Source organism: Caloenas nicobarica, chromosome 27 (assembly GCF_036013445.1).
Source record: "Caloenas nicobarica isolate bCalNic1 chromosome 27, bCalNic1.hap1, whole genome shotgun sequence".
Classification (NCBI taxonomy): Eukaryota; Metazoa; Chordata; class Aves; order Columbiformes; family Columbidae; genus Caloenas; species Caloenas nicobarica.
This window is the reverse complement of record NC_088271.1, coordinates 456,292-475,348: the sequence shown is the minus strand read 5'-3', so window position 1 is coordinate 475,348 and position 19,057 is coordinate 456,292. Positions and strand designations below refer to the sequence as shown.

At 59.1% G+C, this 19,057-nt stretch overlaps 2 protein-coding genes across 4 annotated transcripts in view; both read left to right on the top strand.

Moving 5' to 3' along the window:
• Positions 1-763: 763 nt before the first annotated feature.
• On the top strand, positions 764-6,810 carry ABHD17A (abhydrolase domain containing 17A, depalmitoylase). Of its 2 annotated transcripts, XR_010607681.1 has the most exons (6): positions 764-866; positions 2,565-3,042; positions 4,299-4,493; positions 4,790-4,969; positions 5,864-6,229; positions 6,351-6,810. XR_010607681.1 is itself a non-coding variant. In XM_065652730.1 (5 exons), the coding sequence occupies exons 2-5, from the start codon at positions 2,729-2,731 to the stop codon at positions 6,087-6,089; spliced, it is 915 nt and encodes a 304-aa protein (XP_065508802.1). In that variant the 5' UTR covers positions 764-866; positions 2,565-2,728; the 3' UTR covers positions 6,090-6,810. The 2 variants fall into 2 exon arrangements, 1 of the variants encoding a protein (XP_065508802.1); XM_065652730.1 differs by having other exon boundaries at positions 5,864-6,810.
• A 6,399-nt stretch (positions 6,811-13,209) lies between these two features.
• REXO1 (RNA exonuclease 1 homolog) overlaps positions 13,210-19,057 on the top strand; it is a 37,635-nt gene continuing 31,787 nt past the window's right edge. For both annotated transcript variants that reach the window (XM_065652759.1, XM_065652760.1), the window contains exon 1: positions 13,210-13,543. In XM_065652759.1, the coding sequence (XP_065508831.1) occupies positions 13,354-13,543 (190 nt within the window). In that variant the 5' untranslated portion in view covers positions 13,210-13,353. The remainder of the gene's footprint in view (positions 13,544-19,057) is intronic.

Sequence of the window (19,057 nt, the reverse complement as noted above, 5' to 3'; positions counted from 1 at the left end):
TCCCCCACCCCTGGCACTGCCCCGTGTCCTGAGAACCTCATGTCCGTCTGTCCAACCCCTCCAGGGATGGTGACTCCAGCACTGCCCTGGGCAGCCTGTTCCAATGCCCCACAGCCCTTTGGGGAAGAAATTGTTCCCAGGATCCAACCTCAGCCTCCCCGGCGCAACTTGAGGCCGTTTCCTCTGGTCCTGGCGCTTGTTCCTTGGAGGAAGAGACCAGCGCCCTCCATGCTCCAAGGGTGCAGATGTCACACACCAGCACTGGCTCAGCCCTGGGCTGTTCTGGGGCTCTGTGCCTCCGTTTCCCCACCGCTATATGGTGCCGATGGGGGGTCAGAAGTGCCTCACTCCAAGTTTCTCTTCCTACCACCCCAATACATAGGCTGTGCTGTGGGGCTACATCCAGCACCCCCAGGCCCTGGGGGACCAGATTCGCCCCTTGGTGGGGGAGCTGCTTTCTCCACCCGTGTTTGCAGGGCTGGAGTGGGACCGCACGGTGCTCGTACACCTTAGGCCCCACCCGGGCCCTCGGCCCAGACCCAAACCCCCTCCCATCCCGTGTCCACTTTGGGGGATCCAGGCTGTTTGGCATCTAGATTTAGGGGGTGTGGGTTGAAATATCCCGGCCACGCGTGGGCTCATCGCCCCCCGTCGCTCGCCGCGGGCGCCCCGGCAGCCATGAGGCGAGCAGGCCGCGCCGCTGCCCTGGCAACGGGGGCGGGGCGATGCCGTCACTTCCTGGAGATGAGGGGGCGGGCCCGAGGGGCCGCCGTGTGGCGCCGCCCCCGCCCCGGAGGCCGCAGCGGCCGCCGCGTCCCTTCGGCAGCCGCGAGCGCGGGGCGCCGGGCCGGGCCGAGCATGTGCAGGTGCGGGGGGCACACGGGGCTGTCCCGGCCGGGACGGCAGAGGCGCACCCGTGGGTGCTGGGGCCGGGGGGTGCCGCGCGGGGGCGCCCACGCCGGGGAGTAGGAAGGTCCCACCGGTCGGTGGGGGGGCGCGTGGAGCGGCCCACCCGGGTCCGTGGGCGGAAGGAGCCGGCCCGAGTGTGTGTGGGGAGGCCACGGTGATGGGGGGGCACGCCGTGTGTGTGTGTGTGTGTGTGTGTGTGTGTGTGTGTGTGTGTGTGTGTGTGTGTGTGTGCTGGGGGGCGCCCACTGGTCAGTGTGGGGACCCCACGCGGGTCAGTGTGTGTGGTGGGGGAGGGGGGCGCCCACTGGGAGTCCCACATGGATCGGGGTGTGTGTGGAGGGGGGGTCCCACGCGGGTCAGCGTGTGGGGCTTCCCCACACCAGCCATTGGGGGGAGTTCCCCTAGCGATCAGTGTGTGTGGGGTGGGGGGCCGGTGCCTGCCGGGGAGGGGGCCACACTGGTCACTTGGGTGTGGGGGGGGACACCCCCTGGTCAGTGGGGGGGTCCCACGGAGTCGGTGAGTGGGTGCAGGGTGAGTCCCCCACTCTGGCTGTGGGGTGGGTGTTTGTGTGTTGGGGGGTGGATCTGGTCCCCACACCTGGTGTGGGGCGAGGGCAGGTGGGGGTGCTGCCCGTGGGTGCGTGTCCCAGCCGGGGCCGGGGTGGCCCATGGGGTGAGTCGTGACCCTGGGGCAAGCGTGGCGCACGGGGTGAGCTGTGACACCTGGGGTGAACTGTGACCCACGGGACGAGCCGTGACGTGCGGGGCAGGTGTGACAGACGGGGCGAGCGTGACCCATCATGCCTGTGCCGTGGGCAGCTGCCCGCCCCTGCCCGCGCAGCCCCACGCCCCGACATGCCCGTGCCGGTGCGTGCGGTCCCGCTGGCACGTGGGGTGACGAACCCAGGGCAGGACGAGGCTGCCGGGTGCGGCGCTGGCCCTGGCACTGCTGTGGGTGGTCACCAGCCTGCAGGGCACCCAAATTCAGCCTTCAGACCCAAATTCAGCGCCAGGGCCTGCGGTGGGTCCGGGGCATGGGGCATCCCTTAGCTCCGAATATTTTGGCACATTTCTCCCAGCTGGGCAGGCGGCCTCTCCCCCCTCCACCCTTTCCTCCCCTTTCCCAGCCCTTCGGAAGCAGATGGAGCAAATTCCTCGGGGTGTGGGCTGGTTTGACATTCCTCAGTGCAAGCCTGTGCCCAAACTTGCAGAAAATAGTTGCTTTTTTTTTTTTCCCCTTTCTCTCCCCCTCCCCTTTTTCTTCTGGAGCTCGGCGCTCCTGCCACACGCCTGTGCTGGCATTTGGGGGGTTCTGGGGAGGCTGTGGCCTTTGTACCCCCAACCATGAGGCTGTTGTATGTGTGTGTGATTCTGCGCTCGTGTCCTCACCTCCCCAGCGTGGGCCGGTGCCCGGGGGCTGCGCTGAGCGGCATGGGGGTGCGTGGGAAGTGCTGAAGGAGGCTGGTTTTTGGGGGGTGCGTGGGCTCAGCGCGGGGGCTGCGAGCAGGGGGTGTGTGTGTTAGAAGGGGACGATGCTCCCCTTGGTGTGGGGGGGTGGGGTGTGTGTTCTGGGGATGCTGGGGAGTGCGTTTGTCCCCAGCCGTGGGACACGCGTGTCGGGGGGGCGTCTGTCAAGAGCTCTGACCTGCCCGCAGGCCCCCGCTGCTGCCCGCAGCCGGACGGATGGCGGCCGCCCCAGCCCCGGCCCGCGGTGAACTGCCGGCAGCAGCCGTGCCGAGGGCCGGCTGAGGACGGGGCCTCTGTCCCATTCGGATCCTCCCTCGCTCCGGGCACGGCTGCGTTCTGCCTCGCCGCCGTCATGAACGGGCTGTCCATCAGCCAGCTCTGCTGCCTCTTCTGCTGCCCGCCCTGCCCCAGCCGCATCGCCGCCAAACTGGCCTTCCTGCCGCCGGAGCCCACCTACGCCGTGGTGCCCGAGCCGGAGCCCGTGGGCAGCACCAGCACCAGCTCCCTGCGCGGCGGTGCCGCGGGCCGCTGGAAGCTGCACTTGAAGGACCGGGCGGATTTCCAGTACTCCCAGCGGGAGCTGGACAACATCGAGGTGTTCGTCACCAAAAGCAGCCGAGGGAACCGTGTCGGCTGCATGTACGTCCGCTGCGTGCCCGGCGCCAGGTGAGTCGCCCGCGGACCTGCCGGCCCGGCGCTGCTGCTGGCGGGTTGACCCTCCTGCTGGGCGTGGGGCTGGCGGCCACGGTGCCGTCCTGTCCCCTCCCCTCCCTCAGCCGAGTGCCACCTCCCTGTCCCAGCCTGACCAGGCACTCGCCGCAGGAGCTGGCTCTGCCGCGGGGTTTGGAGGGATCCCGTGGGGCGGGCGAGCTCGGCTCCCAGGACCGGTCTGGCTTGTGGCTGCAGCCGAGAACGGGGTTAAATAGGGAGCGGAGACAGAGCCGAAGGCTGTGGGGATGTGGGGATTCCCCCGGCTGTCCCACAGATCGCCCCGATGTCACACCAGGATGTAACACCCCAGTTGTGAACCAAACGTCTGTGCGAGGCTCTTGGTGAGCACCAGGGCTCTGTGCCGGCCACTTGTCCTTGTCCCTGGTCCCACGCTGACCACAGGGATGGACGAGACCCTGTGCTGGCCAGGAGACACCCGCAATGAACCGAGTCTGCATATTTAATGTAATTTCCTGGTGCATTTGATTCCTCAAGAGGGTTGGGAGCGAAAGCCAGGGGGAATTTAGGCACAACCCGCTGCTGGTCACTGCCATGGGTCCATACACTGGGAAACTGGAGAAGAACGCTGGGGTGTGGGACAGAGACCCCCTACCTGTGTCTGGGTGCGTGGGGACGGTGTGGGGACAGGAGGGGACTTGGCAGCTGTTCCCTGAGCTGGCGACACGGTGTGGGGGTTCATGTCGCTCCTCCCTCCCTCTGGCAGAATAGAGCCAAGCTTCCATCGATGCGCTATTAGTGTTAATTTTTATGATTAACATTGTTTTTCCCCTTATGGTGGAAATTTCTTGTGCCTTGTCACTCCCACAATTCACTTCTCTCCCAGTGTCTGGTGTCTTGCCAGACTCAGGGGAGAAAAAAATCCGCTGTCAGAATTCTTACTTAAAATCCCCATTGGGCAAACAGCCCCAAATCCTGAGCTTTTTACCAAAAATAGACTCAAAAACTCGAACAGAATCATCCTGCCTTCGGGCCGGCCGTATCTGCTGGGAGTGAGCCCCCGGCCCCGGGTGGTGACGAGGGTCTGGTTGTCCCTGGGGTTGGACCGGGGGTGTCGCGAGGAGGTGGCCAGAGGGTTGTTGGCCCTGCCCAGGCACATCTGTCCCCGAGTCGCTGGTGGGGCTGGGCAGCGCGGTGGCACCGCGGCGGAGTCCACATGAGCCCACCGTGCCCGTCTCTCCCCGGTGCTGCAGGTACACGGTGCTCTTCTCGCACGGCAACGCCGTGGACCTTGGGCAGATGAGCAGCTTCTACATCGGGCTGGGCACCCGCATCAACTGCAACATCTTCTCCTACGACTACTCGGGCTACGGCGTGAGCACGGGCAAGCCCTCGGAGAGGAACCTCTACTCCGACATTGATGCCGCGTGGCAGGCGCTGCGGACGCGGTGAGCGGGGCAGCGGGGAGGGAGGGTGTCCAGGAAAACCCCGGCAGGCTGGAAAACAGGAAATATCCAGAGAGGGAAACCGAGGCCACTCGGAATGGGAAGGGGTGGCCAGGAAGCAGCTGCAGGAGGAGCAGGGAGACCCGGAGGGACAGGAGCAAGGGTGACCCTGTTTGGGGACGCTGGCACAAGCTGTGCTCCCGGTTGGGCTGTTCCTCTGGCTGTGGCCAGAGCAGGGTGGCCCCCCTGGGCGATATGACGCTGGTGCTTGGGCGCTGAGCTGCCTTCTCCTTCCCCAGGTATGGGATCAGCCCCGAGAACATTATTTTATACGGACAAAGCATCGGCACGGTGCCCACAGTTGACCTGGCCTCCCGCTATGAGTGTGCTGCCATTGTGCTCCACTCCCCGCTCACCTCCGGCATGAGAGTCGCCTTCCCCGAGACCAAGAAGACCTACTGGTTCGACGCCTTCCCCAAGTGAGTGGCCTGAGGAGAAGGGACCGGGGACAGGGCTTGGCTCTGCAGGGGCAGTGCCAGCTCAGCCCTGTCCTGGATGCCAGCTCTGGCCACAAAGAGGGGTTATGGGAACAACTAGACCTGTTTCCCATGACAGGCTTAAACGTGCCCATCTGCATCCTCCTGCCTTGCGTTTGGTCCCCTCCGGGGGATCATAACCCCCGCCAGGGTCACAGTGTCCCCTCCTGAGGTCTGCACCATGTGTGCACCCTATGTCCCCTGGTGGTGTCACCTCCTGGCCATCCTGACGCAGTGTCCCATTAGCTTTGGGGCTGTGCCACCAGCCCCTTCTCAGGGTCCCTCGGACCCCTCTTTCCCCAGAGGGAAATTTACTGGGCTTTTTTCCCCCTCTGCAGAGGGCAGGGGCAGCGCTGAGGTGGGACAAGCTCTTGCTTCGCCTGTCCCTTGCAGCCAGGCCAGTGGGGCCTGAGGGACAGTCCCCAAGGACAGTCCCCGAGGCGGAAGCCGTGGCTGGGAGCCACCAGCCCACGCTCTGTGTCCCCATGGCCTCGTGTGGCCTTTGGGGCTGGGCTGAGAACAGCTGAGCTTCCACTCCTCAAAGTCTGGCCCAGCTGATCCCGACTCGGGGAGGACCTGGGCTCACACTGTCCTGCCGAGGTTCCCCGGGGCCATTGTCACTGCTGGCTGGTCCTCATCTGTCATGCTGGGGGAGATGTTGTCCTGGAGCTCATCCTTGGCAGAAGCTCCCTGTCCCCAAGCTCTGCCGTGATCAAAGAGCATTTCCTGGTCCCTCTCCCCGAGGGGCTGTGTTTTGGGAGGTAGGAGGAATGGGGGTGCCTCAGTCCCTGTGCTTACCCCTCCCTCTCCTCTCTCCCCCACCCACCTTCTTGGCAGCATCGAGAAGATCTCCAAAATCACCTCTCCTGTCCTCATCATCCATGGCACGGAGGACGAAGTCATCGACTTCTCCCATGGCCTGGCGCTCTTCGAACGCTGCCCCAAGGCCGTGGAGCCGCTGTGGGTGGACGGGGCCGGGCACAATGACATTGAACTCTACAGCCAGTACCTCGAGCGCCTTCGGAAATTCATCTCCCAGGAGCTGGCCAACCAACGCAACTAGCCGGGGGACGGGCAGGGGATTTCCGCTCACTTCTCCGGTTCTCCCAGTGTCTCTCCCCGGTCTCTGCTGCTGGAGGTGCAATGAGTTTGTACAGCCTCAGCTCCAGGCTCAGGAGAGGGCAGGAGGCCGTGGAGTGACCGGTGCGTTTCCTCTTGGGCATGGCACAGCTGTCCCCCCCAATCGCGGTGTCGGCCCTGGCGCTGCTGGCACCACCGGCTGGGCTGGCGAGAGATGGCAGCTCCCTCCTTCCCCCCTCCCCAGAAAGACGAGAGCCCACCCTCTCGATGGCGAAACCTTGGCTTCGGACATGTCCTCGTCCCCACTCCTAAACCAGCGAAGCCCGGCATTCCCCCCGGCTGCTCTGCTGCTCTGACTACAGCAATAAGGCGAGTTGGAGGGGGGCTGGGGGCCCGGCCCCCTCCCTGGCAGTGCTGTGGGGCAGGACAGAGGTGGTGGTTCCTGCTCTGCACGGAGCTTTCCCGGGAGCGGCTCTGGCAGCTGCGGGTACCTGGTGGTTGTCCCGTGGCTCAGGCAGAGCCGTGTCCCCACGGGGAGTTTGGGGATACGCGGAGGAGGTGCCCCCCGTCCCACCCCCCAGCCTGGCCCTGCTCTGCCGCCTCAGAACCCCCCGTGTTCAGGTGATCCCTGGAAAACCTCCTCCGTGCCGCTCGTTCAGGGCGAGGAAGCCGAGCACCGAATAAAGAGCAGCGGTTGAACATTTTGCCCGTGTGCGCCAGCAGATGGGGAAGGAGCTGTTGGTCCCCTGGGACATGGCTGCAAAGGTCTGTCCCTCCGAATTGGGCTGTGGGGACAACGGGGACCTGTTCCCCTGTCCCATTTCATTGAGGATCCCACAGGGCAGAGGTGGAGGATGTCCCCAGCCTCCCCGGAGCTGTGACACAGGGGAGGGGGACGTCCCCAGCGTACTAGGGCCAGCATCCAAGGGACAAATTGTGGTCGTGAGTGGGCAGCATGGCCCTGGAGGCAGCAAATCTTAAGTTTGTGACCTGCTGAACCCCCATCTGTGCAGGGACAACCCCCTGTGCCCTCCTGCGGCAGACGGGGCGTGTTTTCCCCACAAACAGGCAAAAGGTTTGTGCGTTTTGGGTCAGCGCCTGCTCTGAAATCAGTTGTTCAAAGACTCGGTGTGTTTTCCTGCCCATGGGACACGCCTCGCCCCGACCCAAACAGCAAAGCCCCCACTCTGCCCCTTCCCAGGCCCATGGGGACCCTCGTGGGGCTCCCAGGCACTGGTCCCCCGCTCTGTGTCCCTGTCACCCCCGTGTCCCCTCCTCCCCAGCGTGAGGCCGTGGGGCTCGGCGGCTCATGTGAGGAGCGATAATCTCCTTAGGCGGCTCTTGGGGGGGCTCAGGGGCCTCGTGCTGGGGTCTGGCTGCGGCCCCACACTCGGCACCCTCCAATGTGCCTATTGTTTGGGGCTGGGGGGCCTGAGGCAGGGGACACGGGACCCCCTGCTCCCCACACACCCCTCACCTCCACCCGGGTGCTCTGGTTGGAGAGCAGGGACCCTTCCTTGGGGCTGGGGGAGCTTGGAGAGGATTTGTGGGGGGGCGCTCTGGGTGGTCTGCCCATTTTCCAGGAGGGTGTTTAGATGTCTGGCCTCTCCCTGAGCGTCCCACCAGCCCTCCCTTCTGCCCCCTCCCAACTCCCGGGTGATTTTAGAGCTTTTAGGTGATTTTAGAGCCTTTATCTCCCACGTGTGCTGGAAGCCGAAGTCACCGCAGTCACCCAGCTCCGCTCCCCCCCGGCCCAGATTAGTGAGGCTGGAGCAGCCCCCAACACCCTAATCCCGACACAGAGATGTTTTGTTTGCACTGAGGGGTATTTTTATCCTCTTACTGCTGCCTGTTTCCTGTTGAGCTGCGGATGCTTTATCGCGTTGCCGGTGGGACATCTCGGAGCCGGTGGCTGGGTTTGAGGGAATGTCGGGGCGGCTTCAGTTTGTGTTTGTTGTGCCTGAGTTTAAAAAAAAAAAAAAAGGTAAAAGGACAGAAAAGTTCAGCCTGCTCCCCAAAATTTAGACTGAGCTTGGGTATCTGAGCTGGGCATCTCTGGATGGTGCCCCCGTGTCGGGAGTGGTGGCCCAGGAAGGGCTGTGACCCATCGCCGTCAGAGATTGAGGCTTTTTGGGTCTGGATCCTTTGCTGCTCCTGGCCCAAGAGGGCTCAGGCTCCGTGCTTGCGCGGGCATGAACAGCTGGAGTGAGGATGGAGAAGCATCAACCCCTACGTGAGCTGCAGGGTCTCCAAAATGCACAAGCCAGACCTGCTCCGGGGGTCCTGGGCGCAGAGTTCCCCATCGGTGGGGCCACACTGGGCCATGACCCACCGGGGTGGCGCTTGTGTCCCCACTGCCAGGGCTTGGGAGCACCTGGAGGGGACAGGGAGGGGAAGGGGTTGGGTTGGGGCTGGACGGGGTTTAGTGCCTGGAGGGGTCTCAGCGGGACGTGGAGGAGGGGGGAAAGGCAGAATCAGACCCCAGAGTGTCCCTAAAGTCCGTCCCGCAGCCACCGCACAGCAGAGAGGTGACAGGGCTGGTGTCCCCTCTGTCACCGGGAAGTCCCCAGCCCGAAGAGCCGGGGCGCAGGCGGCTCCTGCGCCCATTGCTGAAGTCGCGGGCACACGCCTGGGTTGGGTGAGCTGCATGTATCCGCATGTGCCCGCGTGTATCTACATGTTTGTGTGTGCATCTGCGTGTGTCTGTGTGTATCTGCATTTCTGTGCGTCTGTGTGTTTTTGTGTGCGTATCTGCATGTATCTGTGTGTGTCCGTGTGTATCTGCGTGTATCTCTGTGTGTCTGTACCTGTGACTGTTTGCGTGTATTTACATGTACCTGCGTGTGTCTGTGTGCACCTGCGTGTGTCTGTGTCTATTTGCAGGTACCGGTGTGTATCTGCACGTGTTTGCGTGTACTTGCACGTGTCGGTGTGTGCCTGCATGTAATGGCAGCAAAAGGGGACAACTGGACGTCCAGGGACCGCACAGGAACGGAGGGGACACCAACCACGACGAGCCCCGGCAGAGCCGCGATGTGGGTACGGACAGGACCGAGGCCGGGCCTGGGGGGCGCTGAGCTCACCGGGTGACCAGCCAAGAGGGGTTTAAGTCTCTTTTGGGGCATAAATGAGGCTTTTGATGAGTGGGGCCTGTGTGCCACAGTCATGAGACCCCATTCACAGGCCGAGCTCAGTCATGGGATCCAGGAAAATTGAATTAAAGTGTCTTAAGGAGCTTTTTTCCGAGCTCTGCTCTGGTTTTTCACGTGCTTGTCATATGAACAAAGATGGTATAAAAGGGCAGAGGGGAAGGAGCCCGTTGGTGGTCGGGCTGGGGAGAGGGGAGGGCGCCGGAGCAGGGCTGCCGTGGTGAGGGGCTACACGCGGCGCTGGCAAAGATGGAGGGGACGGGCGAGGACGAGGAGAGCGGAGGACGCGCTGGCAGCAGGTGAGCAAGGCAGCGACCTGGGGCTGGATGGGGACAGGGGCACAGGGACAGCGGGGGCTGGGGGAGCAGGGTGGGCGACGGCGGGATGGACCCATCCAGATGGGTGCTGTGCACGCCCGCGCACACACGCGTGTGGATGTGCACACACACCTGTGCCCCTTTTTGGCGCCGAACCCTGCAGCTTCGCACTCCCAAACCCACACGCTCACTTACCCTGTTTCTCCGAAAATAAGACCTACCCCAAAAATAAGCCCTGGTGTGATTTTTCAGGATGTTTGAGGATGCCCGGAATATAAGCCCTACTCCAAAAATAAGCCCTAGTTACAGTTCATTAAAAAAGTCAATTTAAATAGTGTCCAGGCAGCTATACATGTAGAAAAGTAAGCATCTTTTGGAGCAAAAATTATATCAGACCCTGTTTTATTTTCAGGGAATCAGGGTACAATCCCCCGGAAAAAGCCAGCACTGCCTGAGCGTGCGGCCCCGCTTGCACCCACCACCCCCAAACTGTCCTGGGGCTGGGGGGTCACACCGGGGGGGCCATGGGCTGGTTTTCACCTCGGGTTGGGGATCCCCCCCCCAGCCCCCTCCCCTCCTGGCTCACGTCTCTCGTCCACAGGCCACCCGGCAGGAGGAGAGGGGCCGCGGCCCTCTGCCCCCTGTGAGCTTCCCTTTGTCATCCTATGCCTGAGCCATGGCCGGAGGCTGGGACGGTGAAGGGAGGCCCACGGGCTGCCACAGCCCCGATGCCACCACGCTGGGACAGCACCTACGGGACCATGCACCCGGGGCCTGGGGGGCTTGGGAGAATCCTTGGGGGACTGGAGCATCCCCTTGGGGGACTGGGAGCATCGTTGGGGGGCCGGAGCATTTCCTTGGGGAGCCGGGAGCACCCTGGGGCGCTTGGGAGCATCCTTGGGATCTGGAGCACCCCCTTAGGGGGCTGTGAGCACCCTTGGAGGGCCAGAGCATCCCCTTGGGTGGTTGGGACCATCCTGGCGGCCAGGAGCACCCTTGGGGGGCTGGAGCATCCTCCCCGGGCTGGCTGATACCCAGCAGGTTGGGGCTGGGACACAGCGGCCAGGCCATCGCCCCAGGATGTCAAAGGGGTTTTGGGGGGTCATGGAGCACCCCTGGCCATTTGAGGCCTAGGGGGTGAGTGGGGGGACAGCAGGGATGGGGAGGGGCCTCCCACGGGGACATGGACCATGGACGGGGGTACCGGGGGGCATCACCGCCCGCACCGAACAGCCCACCCGGGCAAAGAGACGACCCCGCGCGAGGACATTTCAGCAGCTCAGGGGGAGCCCCTGTTCTCCCACCTCCCATTTCTTTCTCCAGCTTCACAAACTCATGACTGGTGCCTTGTGCTGGGACGACGGGAAAGTTCTACGGATGCAGAGAAAATCTGTAACTCCCACCATGGGGAGCAGAAACTTGCTCTGGGAGGTGTTCTTTTACAGTGATGCAAAATAAGAAGCAGGGAGCAGAGGTCTGCAAGGCAGGAGGCTCCTGCCACATGAGCATCTGGCTGGTTTCCTTTTTTATTTTTGGCTTTTTTCCCCCCAAAACTGCCAATTTCAGGCAATTTTTCCATGTGGGGTCCTCCAGATGTGGACAGAAATGGTTTATTTGATATTATTTTATTTTGCCAGCTTGTGAGTTGAGTAAGGGTAGGGCGAGAATCACAAGGAAGGGAAATGACATTATTCAGCGTGTCTGCGCGTGTTGTATTTCTAGAGCTCTCTCTGTTACAGCTGAAGTTATATAAAATAGATTTATCTATATCATAAAAATAAAAATGCCTTCTTTTTCTGGGAGGGGAAGGAACAGCTCACTTTGCCAGCACCCATGGGAGCCGGGAGCGGGCCGGCAGGAGCGTGGGTGGGATGCGCACCTGAAGCCTGTGGAGGTTTCTGCCCGAGGGAAGGTGATGATTTCCTGGTGCCTCCTGCTTTTTAAAAGCTTTTTATTGATTATTCAGGTTTCCCGGGGCTGGCAGCTGCTGGGGCATCGCTGTCCCCTGCGCCAGGGCGGTGGGTCCCTGTCCCGACGGTCTCAGCTCCGGACTCCGGGACACTGCACGAGTGACGGGTGGGGAGGAGGCAGGATCATCACCTCGTTGTGGTGCCATATTTGAAAATAAAGTGGTTTTTTTTAAAAACGTGACTTTTGTGATCTTTTCCTTGGGGACAAGGACGGCTCCTCCTCGTGCACCATCATCCCGCTGGCTCCCTGCGCTGCCCCAGCGCTTTCTGCTCTTGCTCCCACCTTTCCTTTCACAAGTGATGAGGTTTTCCCAGATCATCCCTTCTCTCTGGGCTGGGGCTTCTGGCTCCATTTAATGAGATTTCTCCTTGAAGCGCTAGGTCGTTCACTGTCATCCCAAAATGGCCTCATCTGCCCAAGCCGGAGACTCTCTCCTCTGACAATTCAAGGGAGGAGCAGTGCTGGGTGGTTCCCCCTCGCCTGCTGGAACCCCTCAGGGCCAGCTCCCAGTCCCTGCCCTGGCGCTGACCGAGCACAAATGGCTGTCACTACATGCCTCAGTTTCCCCACCAGTAAATACAGGTGTGACAATTGCCCGGGCAACGCAGGGAGGGCCGGCGGGCAGCGCAGGGTGAGCGGCTGGAAGGCTGTGGCTGTCGATCGACAGCGGCTGAACACGAGCCAGCGTGTGCCCAGGTGGCCAAGAGGCCACAGGATCCTGGCTGGGACCAGCACTGGTGTGGCCAGCAGGCCCAGGGCAGTGACCGTCCTGTGCTGGGAATGGGGAGGAAAAACCTCAAATCCCGGGGGCAGTTCTGGGCCCCTCACGACCAGAAAGGCCTCGAGGTGCTGGAGCGAGTTGGGAGCAGGGAACGGAGCCGGCGAGGGGCTGGAGCACAAGGGTGACGGGAGCGGCTGAGGGAGCTGGGGGTTCAGCTGGAGAACAGGAGCTGAGGGGAGACCTTCTGATCTCTGACCTGCCTGAAAGGAGCTTGGAGCCAGGGGGGTCGGGCTCTGCTCCCCAGGAACAAGCGCCAGGACCAGAGGAAATGGCCTCAAGTTGCGCCAGGGGAGGTTGAGGTTGGATCTGGGGAACAATTTCTTCCCCAAAGGGCTGTGGGGCATTGGAACAGGCTGCCCAGGGCAGTGCTGGAGTCACCATCCCTGGAGGGGTTGGACAGACGGACATGAGGTTCTCAGGACACGGGGCAGTGCCAGGGTAGGGGAACAGTTGGACTCGATGATCCTGAGGGTCATTTCCAACCAAAATGATTCTGTGATTCTGTGATTGTATGATACTCTCGACACCATCTGCCACAAACTGGTCACACACCCCTTGTGCCTCTGTCAATGGGTGACCGACCTCCAGCCCCGAGGGTTTACCACCCCGCAGCCGCGAGCCCCGGGACCACCGCAGGCCCTCCTGAGGAAGAGACCCGCGTCCCCAGCCCCGCGGCCGCCGGGCAGGGGACGGGGCTGAGGGCGGGAGCAGCCGGGCGGCGGCCGCGCCGGGCGCTCTGACCGCGGGCGCCTCCCTCCGGCCGCCATTTCCTCACCCGCCCTCCCGCTCCCTCAGCCCCGCCCTCAGCCCCGCGTTCCGCTCAGGCGCGCGGCGGGCAGCCCTGTGCGGGCAGCGGCGTCGCGCGGGGGCCTCGCCGCCGCGCCTGGCGGTTCCAAGATGGCGGCGGGGCCGGCACCGGTGGCGTGAGGCGGTGCGGTGCGAGGCGGGAGTGCGTCGCCGCCGCCGCCCGCGTCTCCTCTCCCCTTTCCCCGCGTCCCCGGCCTCGCCCCCCGCCCTGCAGCCGGCGGGATGCTGAGATCCACCGGTTACTTCCGCGGCATCGACTGCCCCTTCCTCACCGGCGGGGGCCCGGGCGGGGGCCTGCCCTGCCGCAGGCCCTACTGCCACTTCCGGCACCCCCCGGTGGCGGCGGCGGCGGCAGCGCGGTGCGGAGCCTCCGGCGGGCCCGGCGCGGGCGTCGCGCTCGGCCACGGCGCAGGTACGGCCCCGGTACCTCCTTCCCCTTCCCCCGGCTCTCTCCATCCCCGGGGTGTGGCTGTTCCCGGTCCCCCAGCCCGGTCCCCCAGCCCGGTCCTGCCCCCAGCAGCAGCGCGGCCTCGCCCGGACAAGGCCGGGCCCGTGTCCTTCCTCCTCCTCACGCCTGCCCACCCTTCAGGGCCCGAATGTGCTTCTGACTCTAAATCCCGTTGCTCCCAGGGCTCAGGCGTTGCCCCCCAATCCCCTCTGGAGTGGAATGTCCCCACTGGGGCTGCCGATGATACTTAACTTAGTAAGTGCCTAAAATCTCTGACCTTTATTCGTATTATTTTATTGTTAATTGCTGATTTTTAGGTATCATCAGCATCATCCAGGCAGGGCAGGTGGGTCCCTCTCGTGCTGAGCTCTTGTGTTTGCTTGTGCTCAGCCTTGCCTGGGTTCCAGGCCCTTGGTTGTCACCTCTTGTAGTCTCTAAAGCAGGGTCTGAAGGGCCTTTTCTGCCCCACCAGGTGAGAGCAAGACAGGTGTTTCCTCATCGTTGTCATTGGTTGGATCCCTCAGTTGTTGTCTGACATGGGGGTGGTGGGAGCGTCTTTCCAAAATATCTGATTGCCTGGGGACAGCCTGGCTGTCCTCACCAGGAGGGAGGCTGTGGACCGGCAACTCTGTTCTCATCCCTTTCTTTGTCCCTCCAGGCACCCCAGCTCACATGCAGCGAGGTGTCAGAGCATCTTTTGAACCTCTGCTAAGAGCTGCTGAGCCATCAGAGCCCTTCAGGAGGTGCCTGGCTTCTGGAGGTGACATGTTCCCTCTCTGGGAGGGACTTGAGCAAGGTCTGGAGCGCTGCCAGGGTTCTCACATGAAGCCTGGCCACAAAACAGATAGTGAGCTATTGTTCTCCATTCTCCCAGCAACTTTTGTCATTTTACTTACATTATTGGCTGATCTGCTTTTTTTACTTGGAGAGAAAAGCCTTCATTCTTTTCCCAAGTAGAATGCTACTCACTTTCTTTTTGTTAAAGCTTAATTTAGCTATGCTTGCTGGGCCGTGTGGTCTCTAACCACCTGAAGCAGAAGTTGTCAAAATAAAGCACAAGTTGTCATGGTTTTTCTGTGTTTGCTTAACTTTGGGTTATTCCCAAGTTGGCAGATGATTAATTTTTCATGTGTCCTGGTGACCAGGTCAACTTACCATGACTGTGGTTTAGTTTAAAATAGAAGAAGCATGCTCAGGGCTGTCACAGGTGCTGTATTAGAAAGGCAGAAGTTTTTGCATCTTTTAGTGTTCTTTTGGATTTGAAAAGCTCCCTAGAGCCCTTTAGGATGGTCCTCTAGATGCGTGATGTTGTAATTATCTTTCAGTGTACTATTCCTGCTTGTCTTTAAATATCTGCAGAATGTCAGTTTGGGACCTAGATTTGCTATTTTGGTTCCCCACCTGAAACAGATGTTGCTGTGCTAAATAAACGCTTGTGCTGGTTTTGGTTTTTGAAATGGGGGAGTGAAATTTGATCTTTAGTAAACCCCAATGGTGCACCTGGGAACTGTGTGCAGCTTCAAATACTGGCTGCAAAGCGTTAATGTAAGAGCTGAGCCTGAACAAGAAAGAAATCATCCTGGTACTAATCTGATTAGGCCTGACTTGGCTGTGTTAGTGACCCAGGAGAGAAAGCTTATGTTTTGGGGAGTGGAAGTGGTTTAATTACTGTATTATGGCTTGTAGAGAAACTCTGGCTTTTGTAAAACATAAACCCGCTGCCTCTCGCTCCCCCCAGCTGGTTCTGCGCCTGCTCCCCACCTCTCTCCCAAATTTTTGGCATCTAAGCCATGGCACAACCGTCATAACCAAGGATCCGTAAATTCTGCTTCAGCTTGGTGTTGGGCTTCAGCCATTTTTTTAAATGTTTATTTTGATTGAGAAATGGAAAATGAGTGATGAATCTGCTGCAAAATGCTGAATTTTCGAAAGGTCTTCAGCAGGGTTCTGATTTCTGTAGGAAACAGAAGATACTTTTGCAGTTATTTTTTAAGTTATGCTGTGGCTTAGCTTCATCTGAAGGGTTCAGGTTGAAGCGCTCCTGTCTTTTCCTCTGTCTGAAGCTGGTCTAGGATGGATTTAAGACTTACACTAGAGGGTGTAGTAGTTTAGCAACATATTCTTGAACGCAGGTTCTTAATTCAACGTAAGTTCCTCCCTATCAGTGAAACTGCCTGTCTTGTTCTAAAGTAGCCTCATAACAGTGCACTTGGGCATATTTGACCTATTTAATCATGTCACTCAATAAATAAGTTTTAAAAGCATATTTTTTTTGCCAGAGCAGGTGGGTACCTACACCAAGAGCTACAGTGCAGATCTGTATTTTCTGGAATAGCACCTAGGAAACAGGACAACATCTGAAGAATCCGCTTGCTAAATACATTGATTCAAGGCTGATGTTGACTTTGATGTTTTTGGATCATGGTAGGACTGGCAGTAACCCCAAAAACTTCTTCTATAGCCTCGAAAGTAGCTTTTGGAAACTGGGGAGTGGGGGGAAGAGGCCGTGGACGTGTGTCAGACAGAGCAGCGAGGAGGGGAGAAGAGGAATCAGTGAGACGCAGCACTGTTCCTCTCACTGCTCCAGGCTTCCTCAGATGGTCATAACAGATTATTTTTATTTTTCACACAGTTCTCTCGTAGTCCCAGTGACTGAGAGACAGTGGTGAGAGGTCTCCATGCCTGTTAGGGGATCATCAGCAGCAGGAAGACGGAGATTTCCTCCACTTGCTGCTGTCTGCATGTGGCTGGAGTTCCCTTCTCTTCCTCTCCAAGGGTAATTCATTAAATACAAACTTTTAGGGTGAGGAGGGAACCAATGTGATGTGTCAGGTTGGTAGGGCACGTTTGACCTTGTCTTATATTCAGGGAAACAGGGTATCTGCCTGTGAAAGAGTGTGGCAACCTGGAGGCTTGGAGAAATTCAGTGCTGGCTGAGAGCTGAGTGAGGTGTGGGGGTGATATCTGCGGGGTGATATCTGTGGGGTGATATCTTGCACTGATGTGGTTATTTCCACAGCAGAGCTGGTGGGCCGAGAGACGGGACCTGGGTCTGTGCGCGACTGGGAATTTGGAGATTGTGAATTCTAATCCTGACTTGGCTGAAGTGCTTTTCCATCTACAAAATGACTCAAACCCACCCGCTTTGGAGCAGGATGAAAAGATTATTGAATGCGTGTGAAGTGCTTTGAAAGCGCGCGGCGTAAGTGGGAGGGAAGAACTGCCTTCGGTCCTAAAAGCGTCTCTTCAAGGGCTGGAGAGGAGAAAAGTAGGTCTCTCTTTAAAGTCTGGGTCTTGAGTGTGCTGAAAGACATAAAAGAAGCATAAAACATCTCTTCATAAATATCTTAAGGAAACCAGCTCTCTGGGTTGCTGGTTTTGATAGCAGCTGTCAGGAGATGCTTAAGAGGTGGATGTTTTTTGAACCCAGAGCAGAAAGTTGTGTCCAGGTCTGTAGGTCTCGGTTCCTCTTTGTCTGCTCCTGGTTTTAGTGTGAGGTGGGAAGAACAAGGCTGTCAGTGCCTGCCTTGAAATACTCCGTTCTGGAGCAGTTCTTTGCCAGTTTTCTGGTGTGGTCCAAAGCTTCTGGAGCAGTTTTCTTGCTGTGTGGCTTTTCTATTTGGACAGACAAGGCTTTAGAGATTAGATCTAGGTTGTATCTTTGAAAGTACGTGACTGTAATGCTGTTTGGCTCCTGTTTGCCCAGCTCAGGTGCAGATAAACCCTTGGGTTTATCTCCCCAGCTTCACCTCAGTTGATGCTGGTGCAGGAAATTACCTCTCTCTTCTGCAAAGTCTTCAACCAAAAAGCAACCACATCGGATGGCTGTGGCTTGTATATAAAGCGCTGTGCAAAATGATATTGGGTAAAACCTAAGGTGGTTCTTTAAATGTTCAAACCCAACTTGAATCATCCTCAGCCCATGTGTCACCGTTAAGTCGAGACTGATGTTGTCTTGACTGGTCAGGTTCCTCCTTCAGCACACTGCGCATTAAACTCAGCTGTATTTTGTGGGAGCAGCATCTTGCACTGTTTGGGATTTGCCTTTGTAGGACTTACATTGCAGTGCAGGTTCACACCATGTGCAGAAAAGATGAAAAAAAAGTCTGTAACAGCTGCGTTTTCCTTTCCTGTAGTTGGTGTTGTGCGAGATCAGCTTTTTGTAGGAAAGAGCTTTCATTACTGTATTTGCTACAGGGAAATGAAATGAGCAGAAATGGAAACTTATGAAGTGCCTTCAGTATTTCTTCACCGAGAGAGGAAATTGGGTGGTTCGGTGTCAGGAGCTTTAGTCCATCAAGTGCACGTGGGGGACATTGCTAAGGTTGCTCTTTTTTTTTTCCACGTTTGTGTGTAGGACAGTAATTACCAAAATCTCACCTGTGGATCTTTTTTAAGCTCAGTTTTGAAATGAAGAATAGAAAACGCACTTGACGGTAGGGTCAGGATGTGTCTTTTCGTGTAAATCAGCGTGGTGGCTTTCCAGCCGTCAGGGATTTTTGTCGTTTAACCGAGTTGTCGTTAGGGCAGGTTTCCTGTGGGTGGGCAGGTGCAGCTGCTTTCTGTGTCTTTCTGTGCCGGGATTTCAGCGTGGGCTGGCAGGACACTTCCCGTTTCTGGTCTTTCTGCATGTGATGGGACAAGAGCAAACAGCCTCAAGTTGCACCAGGGGACGTTCAGATTGGATATTAGGAACAATTTCTTCCCCAAAGGGCTGTGGGGCATTGGAACAGGCTGCCCAGGGCAGTGGTGGAGTCACCATCCCTGGAGGGGTTGGACAGACGGACATGAGGTTCTCAGGACATGGGGCAGTGCCAGGGCTGGGGGAATGGTTGGACTTGATGATCATGAGGGTCTTTTCCAACTGAAATGATTCTGTGATTCTGTGGTTTTGCTGTGGGGAGACAGCCCTGAGCCTGCGTGTGGCTCTTCCTCACTCCGGTTACAGACGTGGAAAGCAGGAGGTGGGAACAAATCTGCCAAGCCAGAAGGATTTGGAAGGCTAAAGGTGCAGCAACCTGCCTTGTGCTGGTGTTTGCGAGCTCCTCTCCCCCCACCCAAGGAGCCCTTTACTCTGAATGAATTTCTCTCTCTAGTGTGGAGTATCTGACATGATGTTTAAACACTTCCTCTGATTTTTTCCCCCTCTAGTTGAACAGCGCAGTGCTGCATTCGTGCTGGAGAAGCATGAGGCACAATTCACTAGTCCTGGCTTTCCCAAGCCGCTCTCCTCTGGTCGGGTGAGGCGTTTGGAGGTGCCGGGGCGGCGTTTGGGCTCACGGAACCCCGGCGAGGCGGCGGCGTGGGCAGCGCCAGGCAGGGCCGGCTGGTCTCCCTGCCCTGCAGCCCCCGACCTCGCTGGGACTGAGCGAGGGCTGGAGACCTTGGGGGGTGTTGGGGTCCAGCGGGACCCCTTAGCACAACCCCGGGGATTGCCGTTTGGGAAACCACCATGCTTGCCAAATTCTGTTGGCTCAA

Coding starts and splice junctions, on each gene's coding strand:
- ABHD17A (XM_065652730.1), top strand. CDS start 2,729: ATGAACGGGCTGTCCATCAGCCAGCTCTGCTGCCTCTTCTGCTGCCCG. Junction 4,494..4,789: donor TGGCAGGCGCTGCGGACGCG/GTGAGCGGGGCA, acceptor CTCCTTCCCCAG/GTATGGGATCAGCCCCGAGA. Junction 4,970..5,863: donor TGGTTCGACGCCTTCCCCAA/GTGAGTGGCCTG, acceptor CCTTCTTGGCAG/CATCGAGAAGATCTCCAAAA.